Source organism: Salvelinus fontinalis, chromosome 4 (assembly GCF_029448725.1).
Source record: "Salvelinus fontinalis isolate EN_2023a chromosome 4, ASM2944872v1, whole genome shotgun sequence".
NCBI lineage: Eukaryota > Metazoa > Chordata > Actinopteri > Salmoniformes > Salmonidae > Salvelinus > Salvelinus fontinalis.
This window is the reverse complement of record NC_074668.1, coordinates 11,149,982-11,162,298: the sequence shown is the minus strand read 5'-3', so window position 1 is coordinate 11,162,298 and position 12,317 is coordinate 11,149,982. Positions and strand designations below refer to the sequence as shown.

Below are 12,317 nucleotides of genomic sequence, written 5' to 3'. Positions count from 1 at the left end.
CAGAACCTGCAGGATTTGTTACTCCTGCAGAACATGCTATTTCTACAGGAAAGTGACAATGAATCCTGTGGGGATTTTCTTACACGAACAAATATCCTACATGATTCCTGCAGAAAAAAAAGTAGGATATTTGTTACTGTATGACATCTACTAAAGGTCCTGCAAGATTTTTCCTGTACAAATGTTCCTGTAGAAATCCAGAAATCTTTTTTTATGCAATTGTGCAAATTGAGCTGTTGCATGTTTAACAGTGTTTTGACTAGTGTTGTAGTTGGGAACTAATTGGTACCAGGTGACTGCAGCAGCGGACCCATTTCCTCAGACGGGAGGACAGAATGTTTTAACCCTTTATCTCTAAGGCTGGGTTGCCTTGGTGAGGGGGCCTGATGTTGAAAGACCCCAGGTTACATCACTGCCCAAGAGCGTTGGGAGATTTATTTATCCAATCAATGAGGATTTAGATATTAATGGTAGCAACAAATCAATACAAAAAATAAATTATGCAATCATACTGTGTGTGTTACATAAAGATGCTCTTATCGTTTGGTTTACTGACTGGACTACAAGGTGACTGAAATACGGCACACCTGCAATTATGATACAAATTTAGAAAAGATGGTAAATTTGATTATGGACATTTTCTTCTCCATATAAGTCACTGTTCAACTGTCCTATATTCTTGCATGTTGATACATTCTCAAGTGCAAATTCATTATTACAAAGTAATGCTGCATTTTTTTTTTTTTTTCAATATATCATTTTTGTTAGTGGCCATACTGTTGCTTGACAATGAGCTCAGCATTATCTGTAACTCAATGGCATCCTCTTGCCAGCAATTGAATCGGAAGCGTTACCAGCTTCATGAAGATGCGGCTCAATCTTCAGGGAAGGTGTGAGGTGTACGTCACCCACGCTTGTGGTCTGTAATACGGAAGAGAGGATGAGAGAGATTCCACGTCATTGAGGTGCATTTGTGCGATATATATATATATATATATTTTTTTTTTACAGTTTTGCTATTTCCGTAAGATTGTCATGCGTTTGCACACCATGGTTAACTTAATATTGAATCATTAGAGATTTAATTATATTCAGACCAGCTTCGTCTATCACTGAAAGGAGCGGCCTGGACATTGGAATTCAGCTCCAGGTAAAACATTAGCTAGCTAGTTTAGCTTGTTAAGTTAGCCGCAGCTTTTTCGCCGGGTCTCGAGGGCTCACATGCACCTTGCTTGTCAACTAAACAGCTCGGTGATAACTAGATTTGAGTCGTCTTCTGTAACTTTGGTATCATGGCTGTATTTGGTTTGAATTACTTGCTTGGTCCATGGCTTTCCAGTTGAATGTGTCCTCAACATGAATAACATTGAGATTATGGTTGGGCACGTACAGCTTCAAATTTGTTGACGTTTGACAGATCGAGCTGCTATTCTGCGTGCAGAGATTTTAGCTAGCTAACGTTAGTAAGTGACAATAGGCGACATTTTAATACCTGAAGTTAATCAAGATTTACGTCTAGTTAGGTATCAATATACCACTATTAACATTTTAATAGCAATCTAACAGCACCTATCTAGTTCGTGTTCGGCATTATATGCACCAGTGCAACAACTGTCAAGTGTTTTTCAACAGGGAATTAGCTGGCTAACTAGTTGTCATAGCTACTAACATTACAGTACTGCCCTTTATGGAAGGGGTTTTGTGTGGCATGATTTATTACATTATATTTACCTAGTTACTACCTAGTTACTACCTAGTTACTGCATTGCATTCAACTGAAGACCTAACTAGTCTTGTGAGGATAGGATGAGATTAAGTGTTTTGTATATGCCTTGAATTGAAATAGGTAAAATGTCTCGTATTTGGAGTCATATAGCAGCTAATGGTTATTGTGTTTAGTGAGATGATGCATAGCTAGGTAATTCATTACATGAAGACAATAGCAGTTGCAGTACAGTATCTGGTTGAGGTTGTATTGTTGTTACATGTAAGCTGTTGTTATTCAGGAAACACCCATCAGTCACATTCTATTATACACCTTGTTTCTGCCGTTAATGTTAAAAGAGGGGAGAAATATGTAGGTCTGTGAGCTGTGAGCTGTGCGAAGACCTTACATAACTTGACTAGTTGGGACATGGGCAATACACAATAGCAGCATATCAAGCCATCACAAACCGCATAATCTTATCTTAAAAAGGGCACATACAGACTTGGTCTGAATGGAATGACTATGGATTCTGTAAAAACATAGTGCCAAGTCTATGACATGTTTGTGTTGGTTGCATTTTTCAGAACACAATTCCAATTTTCAAGACCTCTTTGTCAACATCAATCATGAGAAAACAAAACTACAGGTAGTGGATACTTGGCCATTCACCAGCAATGTCAAGCATAGGTATGACCAGTGTATTAAGTGCTTGATTTATTAATATTGTTTGCCAGTCAGTGAAAAAAAAGCAGGTTAATTGAATTACACAAGGTCTTATGATTGAAGGCTTATATTTAGCCAAGGTATAATTTGACAATCCCTGAATTAATCATATTATTACCTACTGTTTTAGCCTAGTGGTTAGAGCGTTGGACTAGTAACCGGAAGGTTGCAAGTTCAAATCCCCGAGCTGACAAGGTACAAATCTGTCGTTCTGCCCCTGAACAGGCAGTTAACCCACTGTTCCTAGGCCGTCATTGAAAATAAGAATTTGTTCTTAACTGACTTGCCTAGTTAAATAAAGGTAAAAAAAAAAAAAAAAAAAAAAATGCAGTGTTTTGACCTTTAAATTGTGCAACAAAGCTTATTTGGAGAAGAAAAGAAAAAAAGATATCGTAAATCGGTCATAAATTTGAAACATTTTCTAGATGATTTGTAGGCCATATTGCCCAGCCCTACCTACAGCTGCAAATATTGAGGCAGTTTATTATAATTCTTACCCTATAATAATGCACTAAATCACAGATTTGGCACATCATTGCACACATGGAAGACTACACATTATGAAATACACTGAGTGCTCTTTCCATGACTGACTGACAAGGTGGAAGCTATGATCCGTTATTGATGTCACCTGTTAAATCCACTTCAATCAGTGTAGGCTAGATGAAGGGGACATGTTAAAGAAGGATTTTTAAGCATTGAGACAATTGAGACATGGATTGTGAATGTGTTCCAGAGAGTGAATGGGCAAGACAAAAGATTTAAGTGCCTTTGAACAAGGTATGGTAGTAGGTGCCAGGCGCACCCGTTTGAGTGATTCAAGAACTGCAACGCTGCTGGGCTTTTCACGCTTAACAGTTTCCCGTGTGTATCAAGAATGGTCTACCACCCAAAGGACATCCAGCCAACTTTACACAATTGTGGGAAGCATTAGAGTCAACATTGTCCAGCATCCCTGTGGAACGCTTTCGACACCTTGTAGAGTCCATGCCCTGACGAATTGAGCTGTTCTGAGGGGAAATGGTGGGGTGCAACTCAATATTAAGAAGGTGTTCCTAATGTTTTGTACACTGAGGGTATATTGAGACAAATACACACAGTAGCCTACAAGTAGCAAAATAGAACTCAATTGATTGAACTTGAAATGTATTTCAATATGATTGAAATAGGCCTATAGCCTACTGTTGATATTTTAATGCAGCCATTTCATTTGATGGATCTTTTTAAAGCGCTGGGGATACCAGTAGTGAGAGTACCTGGTGCAGACACAGATCCTGTCCACGTCACTTGGTAGGATCAGTCTGCCAGGTAGGATGCAATCCAAGAGTGGAAGGGACTCAGGCCATTTTAAAGTCAGAGGGGATGCAGCCAGGGGTCAGGGATGAGGAATGGGAGAAGGTCTCCAGAGATGGTCGGGAGGAGGGGATGGGGTTGAGCAGGCAGGTTGTCAAGTGGCCGGACCTCACTAGTCGCAGGATTTCATTTGGAGAGAGAGGGGAGAAAGAGGTCAAGGCTTTGGGTAGTTCTGTGTGAGTAGGACCAGTAGACTCAATAGGCTGAGTGAATGAGGAGCAAAGTACAAAGTAATGAGGAGCATCAGTGCCTTCACAAAGTATTCAGACCCGTTGACTTTTTTCACATTTTGTTGCATTACAGCCTTATTATAAAATTGATTACATCGTTTTTTCCCTCAATCTACTCACAATACCACATAATGACCTAGCAAAACTCGATTTTTATTCATTTTTGCTAATTTATGACAAATAAAAAAGTATCACATTTACATAATTATTCAGACGCTTTACTTAGTACTTTGTTGAAGCACCTTTGGTAGTGATTACAGCAATGAGCATTCTTGGGAATGACGCTACAAGCTTGCCACACCTGTATTTGGATAGTTTCTCCCTTCTCTGCAGATCCTCTCAAGCTCTGTCAGGTTGGATGGGGAGCGTTGCTGCACAGCTATTATTTTCCGGTCTCTCCAGAGATGTTCGATCGGGTTCAAGTCCGGTCTCTTGCTGGCCACTCAAGGAAATTCAGAGACTTGTCCTAAGCCCTTCCTGCGTTGTCTTGACTGTGTGCTTAGGTTCGTTGTCCTGTTGGAAGGTGAACTTTCGCCCCAATCTGAGGTCCTGAGCGCTCTGGAGCAGGTTTTCATCAAGGATTTCTCTGTACTTTGCTCCATTCATTTTTGCCTCGATCCTGACTAGTCTCCCAGTCCCTGCCGCTGAAAAACATCTCCACGGCATGATGCTGCCACCACCGTGCTTCACCATAGGGATGGGTGCTATGTTTCCTCCAGACGTGATACTTGGCATTCAGGCCAAGGAGTTCAACCTTGGTTTCATCAAACCAGAGAATCTTGTTTCTCATGGTCAGAGAGTCTTTAGGTGCCTTTTGGCAAACTCCAAGCGGGCTGTCATGTGCCTTTTTACTGAGGAGTGGCTTCCAAATGGCCAATCTACCATAAAGGCCTGATTGGGGCAGTGCTGCAGAGATGGTTGTCCTTCTGGAAATTTCTCCCATCTCTATAGAGGAACTCTAGAGGTCTGTCAGAGGGACCATTTGGTTCTTGGTCACCCCACTGACCAAGGCCCTTCTCCTCCGATTGCACAGTTTTCCCGGGCGGCCAGCTCTAGTAAGAGTCTTGGTGGTTCAAAACTTCTTCCATTTAAGAATGATGGAGGCCACTGTGTTCTTGGGGACCTTCAATGCTGCAGAAATGGTTTGGTACCCTTCCCCAGATCTGTGCCTCGATACAATCCTGTCTCGGAGCTCTGGTTTTTGCTCTGACATGCACTGTCAACTGTGGGACCTTGTATAGAGAGATATGTGCCTTTCCAAATCATGTCCAATCAATTTAATTTTCCACAGGTCGACTCCAATCAAGTTGTAGAAACATCTCAAGGATGATAAATGGAAACAGGATGCACCTGAGCTCAATTTCGAGTCTCATAGCAAAGAGTCTGAATACTTATGTAAATAAGGTATCTGTTTTTATTTTTAATACATTTTCAAAAAAATTCTAAAACTGTTTTTGCTTTGTCATTATGGAGTATTGTGTGTAGATTGCTGAGGATCTTTCTTGATTTAAGCAATTTTAGAATAAGGCTGTAACGTAACAAAAATGCAGAAAAAGTGATTTCTCTGTGTCAGAATACTTTCCGAATGCACTGTAGACTAATTCTTTGACAACTGCTTTTGAATCGGCATGTGCAACTTTGATGTCATAATGCTTTGCAATGGTGAGCAGATTCGCCTTCGTACATTTATCTAGCATCTCCCATGTAGGGTTTTCCACAAATGCTTCCAACTTAAAGCCCATGTTTTTTTAAATTAGATATGAAAAAATTAACTGCAATTTTGAAAGGAACCTGTTGACTAGCTAGGTCTTTTTAATTTCTCTAAATTTGCACTAAGAGTGGCATAATCAAGTTAACAGTGCTCATGGGTCCTTTTACATAGAAATGCCACACTAGTGTAACTGTGTGAAAACAGACCAGAGTACAGTATCTCTGGTTTAGGCTATTATCTCTGTGGGACTTTGAGGTAGCTTTAGTTACAAATAAGGAAGTTTGCTGGAATGTAAAACTTTGATAATAAAGTTTGATAATACCCTCCTAGGACATTTCTAACCTGGATATGCAACACATTCTATTTGAACAGGCCTAGATTAGGCTATTAAAGGGCGTTATTATTTATGGATTATGTAGCCTATAGAGTAATTAATTGATGTTGTGTGAACCATGTTTATGATTTAGGCTATTGTCTTCATGAAACTGCCTACTGGTCGAACTGGATTTTTCTTTGTCCTATTGATTGAAAGATATGTTAAAGTGAATGGAAGCATTCCTTACTTGAAGGCCCATGGGTAAAACAACGTATTACCGCATAGGCTTAGTCCAGCCTATAGCCTAACCTATAACCAAGCTTATTCCAATTCATTTATAGCCTACTTGAAATTATAGGTTCCCAGAATTTGTTTTTGTTTTTGATGGGACCTTTTTTAAAATCAACCTGAAGCCCTTTTACTGTGTCTCACTCTGACTGTGATGGGATGTCTGTTTTGCAGAGTGACTGACTGCTGCTTAACCTTGATGGGCGAATCAGGGTCGTGCCGCTCCACGCTCGTCTCCAGGCTGCCCATCTTCAGGAGGAGCGTGAGTAAGAGGCAGGACTCGTTGCCCTCCTCCCCGTCCTCAGGCGGCGTGGGCAATGGCGTCCACACCTCGTCCCCCTCCAGCACCAACTCTAGCAACAGCAGCACGGGCAAGCGCCGTAGCCTGTTCCGCACACCCTCCATCCGCTTCAGCAGCAAGAGGAACAGCGAACCACCACGCATCCAGACCCCTCCGCTAGATCCAGCCCAGGACTCCAACGGACGCCAGGCCAACCCTCAGCTGGACTTTCACGATGGCGCTGGGCCTCCACGGGCCAAGACGCGGCACTCATTTGGCTTCGGGGGCCACCGGCAGAAGAAGATCACCCGCTCGCAGACGGAGGACTTTGAAAAGGTGTCTTCCACAGCCAATAGGAATGTGTTCATCAAATGCATCAGCTCAGGTACCAATGAGGGAGACGACTCTGGGTTTCTGGATGACTACAGCGGCGGCAGCAAACGCTCGTCCAGGCAGAAGAAACAGTTGCTGCCCAAGTCATTCTCTGCACACCACCGCTTCTCCAAGAACTCTGAGCAGTGCAAGCCCCCGGAGGTGAGCATAGAGCTCCCAACGTCCGGGGGTACCCTGGGCTCGTGGCCAGGTGAGCTGCTGGGGGAGAGCTCCCTGCAGTCGCCCATGCTGTCTGAGGACCACACCACAGCCCTCACACCCTCAGAGTTTAATGTCCCCATCACAGAGGACACTGTGTCCGAGGTGGATGCGCTACCCGCACCCAGCCCAGCCGACCCGCCAGACAACAACTTCAGCCATGTTGTCTCTACATCCCAAGTGTTCTTCATGCCTGCCCAAGCTGCCACAGACAAGCCCCTCCTGCCAGACACCAGCACAGCCACCACCACGGAGTGTGAGACTGCAATTCCTGTCACAGGGCCAGCAACAGCAACAGCTGCAGCAACACCAATGCCACCGCAACAACAACAATCACAGGAAGATAAGGAAGAGGGAGAAGAGGAGAAGGAGGATGTGCCGGTGGTGGAGGAAGAGGTGAGACCAGAGCAGACGGAGACTAGTGGGAGCGAGGCAGGCCCAGTGCGTAGTAAAGGTTACCATTCCAATCCAGAGCAGTCTGAGAGGAGGTCCAGGAACTCCGTACTCATCCAGGAACCAGGGAAGGGAGCGTGTTGTGGTAGACATGAACCCGGGTCATGCCACCTGAGGAAACCCCACACAGGTAAGAACTAAAGACGTTTATTTATCCACATGTGCAGTACTGATCTACCTCTATGTGATTGTCATTGATAATGCAGAGAGGAGGTGCATTGCTCTATGTAAATCCTTGACCAAGTATATTTGGCCAAAATGTTTGCACGCTTGCATTTCGATCACCAACATTTTCTATTCAAACTTCACACTGATTACACATGTAGAAGGCAGACGAATAGACCTAGTCTGAAATGAAGGCTATGCTTTATGTACTCTTTGGTGGATGATGCAGAAATCAGGAAGTACCAGAGTCAGATTTCCATGGCTGATTGGGCAGTACTATTTTAGTTCCATGTACAGTGGTAACTATTTCCTCATAAAGGTATTAACCAATGGACAGTGGTTTCCTTAGACTTTGAGATCGCAACGTTGTATCGGTTCCTTTATGGCTTCTGTGAGCACACAGAAGTTGTCAATTTTGTTCAACTACTACTACTTCTATGAGTTGGTAAACAAACTGAAAGAGTGCACACTGCCACCTGAATGGTATTGTCTGAACAGGTATGAAGCCAAGGTTGCCTATTTACTGCCAACTGAATGGTATTGTCTGAACAGGTATGAAGCCAAGGTTGCCTATTTACTGCCACCTGGAGGGTATTGTCTGAACAGGCACAGTGTAGTCACAGTGATGGCGAAACGTTGGTGTTTTACCCGATAAATTACTGGGAGCTTACATATATAGAGTGTGCGACTCTCTTAATTTTTAATGAACAAGTATAAAGTCAAGGTTGGGGATTTACTGCCAGCTGCAGTTATGGAATGTTTGCAAAACAGTCCTGTTCCTGGAGAGCCCCAAACCCTGTTCCTGGAGAGCTACCCTCCTGTAGGTTTTAACCCTGTTCCTGGAGAGCTACCCTCCTGTAGGTTTTAACCCAAACCCTGTTCCTGGAGAGCTACCCTCCTGTAGGTTTTAACCCAAACCCTGTTCCTGGAGAGCTACCCTCCTGTAGGTTTTAACCCAAACCCTGTTCCTGGAGAGCTACCCTCCTGTAGGTTTTAACCCAAACCCTGTTCCTGGAGAGCTACCCTCCTGTAGGTTTTAACCCAAACCCTGTTCCTGGATAGCTACCCTCCTGTAGGGTTTAACCCAAACCCTGTTCCTGGATAGCTACCCTCCTGTAGGTTTTAACTCTGTTCCTGGAGAGCTACCCTCCTGTAGGTTTTAACCCTGTTCCTGGAGAGCTACCCTCCTGTAGGTTTTAACCCTGTTCCTGGAGAGCTACCCTCCTGTAGGTTTTAACCCTGTTCGTGGAGAGCTACCCTCCTGTAGGTTTTAACCAAAACCCTGTTCCTGGAGAGCTACCCTACTGTAGGTTTTAAACCTGTTCCTGTTCCTGGAGAGCTACCCTCCTGTAGGTTTTATCCCAAACCCTGTTCCTGGAGAGCTACCCTCCTGTAGGTTTTAACCCAAACCCTGTTCCTGGAGAGCTACCCTCCTGTAGGTTTTAACTCCAACCCTGTTCCTGGAGAGATACCCTCCTGTAGGTTTTAACCCAAACCCTGTTCCTGGAGAGCTACCCTCCTGTAGGTTTTAACCCAAACCCTGTTCCTGGAGAGCTACCCTCCTGTAGGTTTTTGCTTCAACCCCCGATTCAGCTTATCAACCAGCTAATCATTAGAATCAGGTTTGCTAGATTAGGGTTGGAGTGAAAACCTACAGGACTGTAGCTCTGTAGAAGCAGGTTTGAAGAGCCCTGCTCTCGTCACACGTGGATAACAGCTACTGGGAGAATTGCTAGACTTTGGCTATGTTTTTCTGAAACAGCCCACTAAACTCAAGTTCCCCTGCCAAACTTGAACAGTGCTTTGAATATGATTATGTCTGAATAGTTTTCCTTGAGACAACGGTGTGTTAACAGCATTAGTTAGCCTACTGGTTGTGGGCGGTGTTAGGCAATCCATAATGATAACACATCACTTTTGTTGTTCATTTTTTATGTAAAGTCTATTTCTTGGGCTACTTTGCAATGTTTCCAACTAAGCTGCACGCAGCTCCCGGGACGGCTGTGCAGAAGAAATCACCCTGCTCAGAGAAGCACAAGATTCAACTTCACTCAATGTTCTAGAGTTTTCCCCTTTAGTTAACACTATCAACGTTCTAAAGTTTCCCCCTTTAGTTAACACTATCAACGTTCTAGAGTTTTCCCCTTTAGTTAACACTATCAACGTTTCCCTATACTGTGGGAATTGTGATCAAATCAACACAATATTAGACGTTTTCAGTGCAACATACCGAAATAAAACAAACAATATTTTCTTGTAGGCAGAGTTCATTGAAGTATGATTATATTCCACTGACAGGCACGACTCAGGCCCATACACAGACCGGTGCACCATAACCAGAGTTATGGGAGCCCTATATGCAAATAGGCCATTTCCAAATATGGTTCTGTGCCATTCACTTTCAACTGAACTGTGTTTACAGCATGAGTGGTCGTGAGTAGATGCGCTTGATTTGAGATCAAAGCAAGAGCTGCATGTAGCCACGTGTGTACATTTGTTCATATTCTTTGCCAGTAAGTGAGTTATTAGCCCAGTTATAGCTCATTTCTAGTCAGCAATGGGGGAGTGGTTGCTTCGTACAAGAGAACAACACGTGCATTTCTAGCCCTCTTTAAAAAGCAAGTCAGGTAAAGAGCTTTTTTCTGTCTTTAAAGGGGCAGTGTTGTATTTTGTATCTTGAATAAGCTAAGTAGCCAATAGGCCCCTTTTTGCATTTGCAAACATTGCCGCACGAGGGCGATGCACCCAAGTTGGTGGCAGAACATGGGGGAGTTCTTATAGAATGGCAGCAAAAAATCCTCTATTTACATGTTGCGTATGAGTGCTTTTCATACTACTTTTGGATTATAATTGGATTTTAATGCTTGCATGAATGTCCTGCTTAATATGTTTGCCATCAACGCAAATCAACTGCATTATACTTAAAAAAACAAAACACTTCAACCTGTAAAATAGCTCTTTGGCTAGCTTTTGCTACATGTAACGTAGATGCAGGGAGTCAGGAAGCAAGTGCAGTTAGTGAGTTTAATGCCAAAGAATGATACAAAACAAGCGTCTGAACATGGAAACAGAAACAATATTGCCTGGTGGGTTATAACAACAGAGTGCTATATGAAGGAGAAGTAATCAAGGAGGTGATGAAGTCCAGGTGTGTGTAATAAAGGTTGCCAAGTGGGCGTAAGGATGGGTTGCCAGGACCGGTGGTTAGTAGACTGGCCACGTCGAGCACCGGAGAGGGGGAGCGGGAATGGACGTGACACTAAAGCCTATGTCAATGATCGTTAGCATTCTAGCTAACAACTGCTGCACCCAAAATAGTTATTTTGCAAAGATCACAACCAAATATAATCTTAGTGACTATTCAAGCAAAAGTCAAAACATAATTGTAAGCGTATGAGAACTCAAAACATTTATTTTATCCAGGCTGTATCACATCCGGCCGTGATTGGGAGTCCCATAGGGCGGCGCACAATTGGCCCAGGTTCGTGCGGGTTTGGCCGGGGTAGGCCGTCATTGTAAATCATTTTTTTAAAGTGTATTTATTATTATTTTCTCCCCAATTCCGTGGTATTCAATTGGTAGTTACAGTCTTGTCCCATCGCTGCAACTCCTTAAGGACTCGGGAGAGGCGAAGGTCGAGAGCCGCGCGTCCCCCGAAACACGACCCAACCAAGCTGCACTGCTTCTTGACACAATGCCCACTTAACCCGGAAGCCAGCTGCACCAATGTGTCAGAGGAAACACTGTGCACCTGGCAACTGTGTCAGCGTGTATGCGCCCGCCTGCCACAGGAGTCGCTAGAGCGCGATGAGACAAGGACATCCCTGCCGGCCCAACCCTCCCCTAACCCGGACGACGCTGGGCCAATTGTGCGCAAATAGCAATTCCATCACTACATTGAAAAAAATACCTTTACGTTAGTGTAAGATTACCCAAAATCATCTGGCTCCTTGAAATCAGTGAAGCTGTTGTTGCAAAACACTGGATCACTTCCAGGCTTGCAATAGCCAATCGATTGTTTTCTTGTTTTTAAGTTTTTCCCCAACGTGTAGGATAGTCTTTGTTTTTGTGTTTTTCTGTCTATAGGACAGTCTGTTCACTTGTCTTCTTGCCTCTGTTTTGCCTAGGTCTCCACATCAGTCTCTTCTGTTATTTGTCTTGTGCTCTGCCTCTCCAGTGTCCATGTGCAGCAGCGGCGCCAGTCCCTACCACGAAGTGATACGCATGGAGCGCCGGCTCCGCTCCTCCTCGGAAGGGGCTGGGGTGCCGCGGCGGCTCCACCTCAACCTCAAAGAGCCCCACAGCGCCACCGAGGGTAACGTCCTGCTCAGAAAGAGGAACAACTCATCCTCCTCCAAGCTGGGCAGCCTGGTAGGTGTTTACGTCACTACAGTACAGTTACAGTCCAGTACATTAGGATTCCAATTAGCGTTGCAAAACTACCGGTAATATTCCAAAGTAAGCAGAATCTTCTATGGCAATCTATGGTAACGTTGGTT

General features: G+C 43.9%; 1 protein-coding gene across 3 annotated transcripts in view; it reads left to right on the top strand.

Annotated features, from left to right (window-relative positions):
• The first annotated feature begins 793 nt into the window (after nt 1–793).
• LOC129853068 (serine-rich coiled-coil domain-containing protein 1-like) overlaps nt 794–12,317 on the top strand; it is a 105,795-nt gene continuing 94,271 nt past the window's right edge. For 2 of the 3 annotated variants that reach the window (XM_055918730.1, XM_055918732.1), the window contains exons 1-3: nt 972–1,150; nt 6,504–7,783; nt 11,996–12,189. In XM_055918730.1, coding sequence (XP_055774705.1) covers nt 6,529–7,783; nt 11,996–12,189 — 1,449 coding nt within the window. In that variant the 5' untranslated portion in view covers nt 972–1,150; nt 6,504–6,528. The other variant, XM_055918731.1, reaches the window with a different exon arrangement.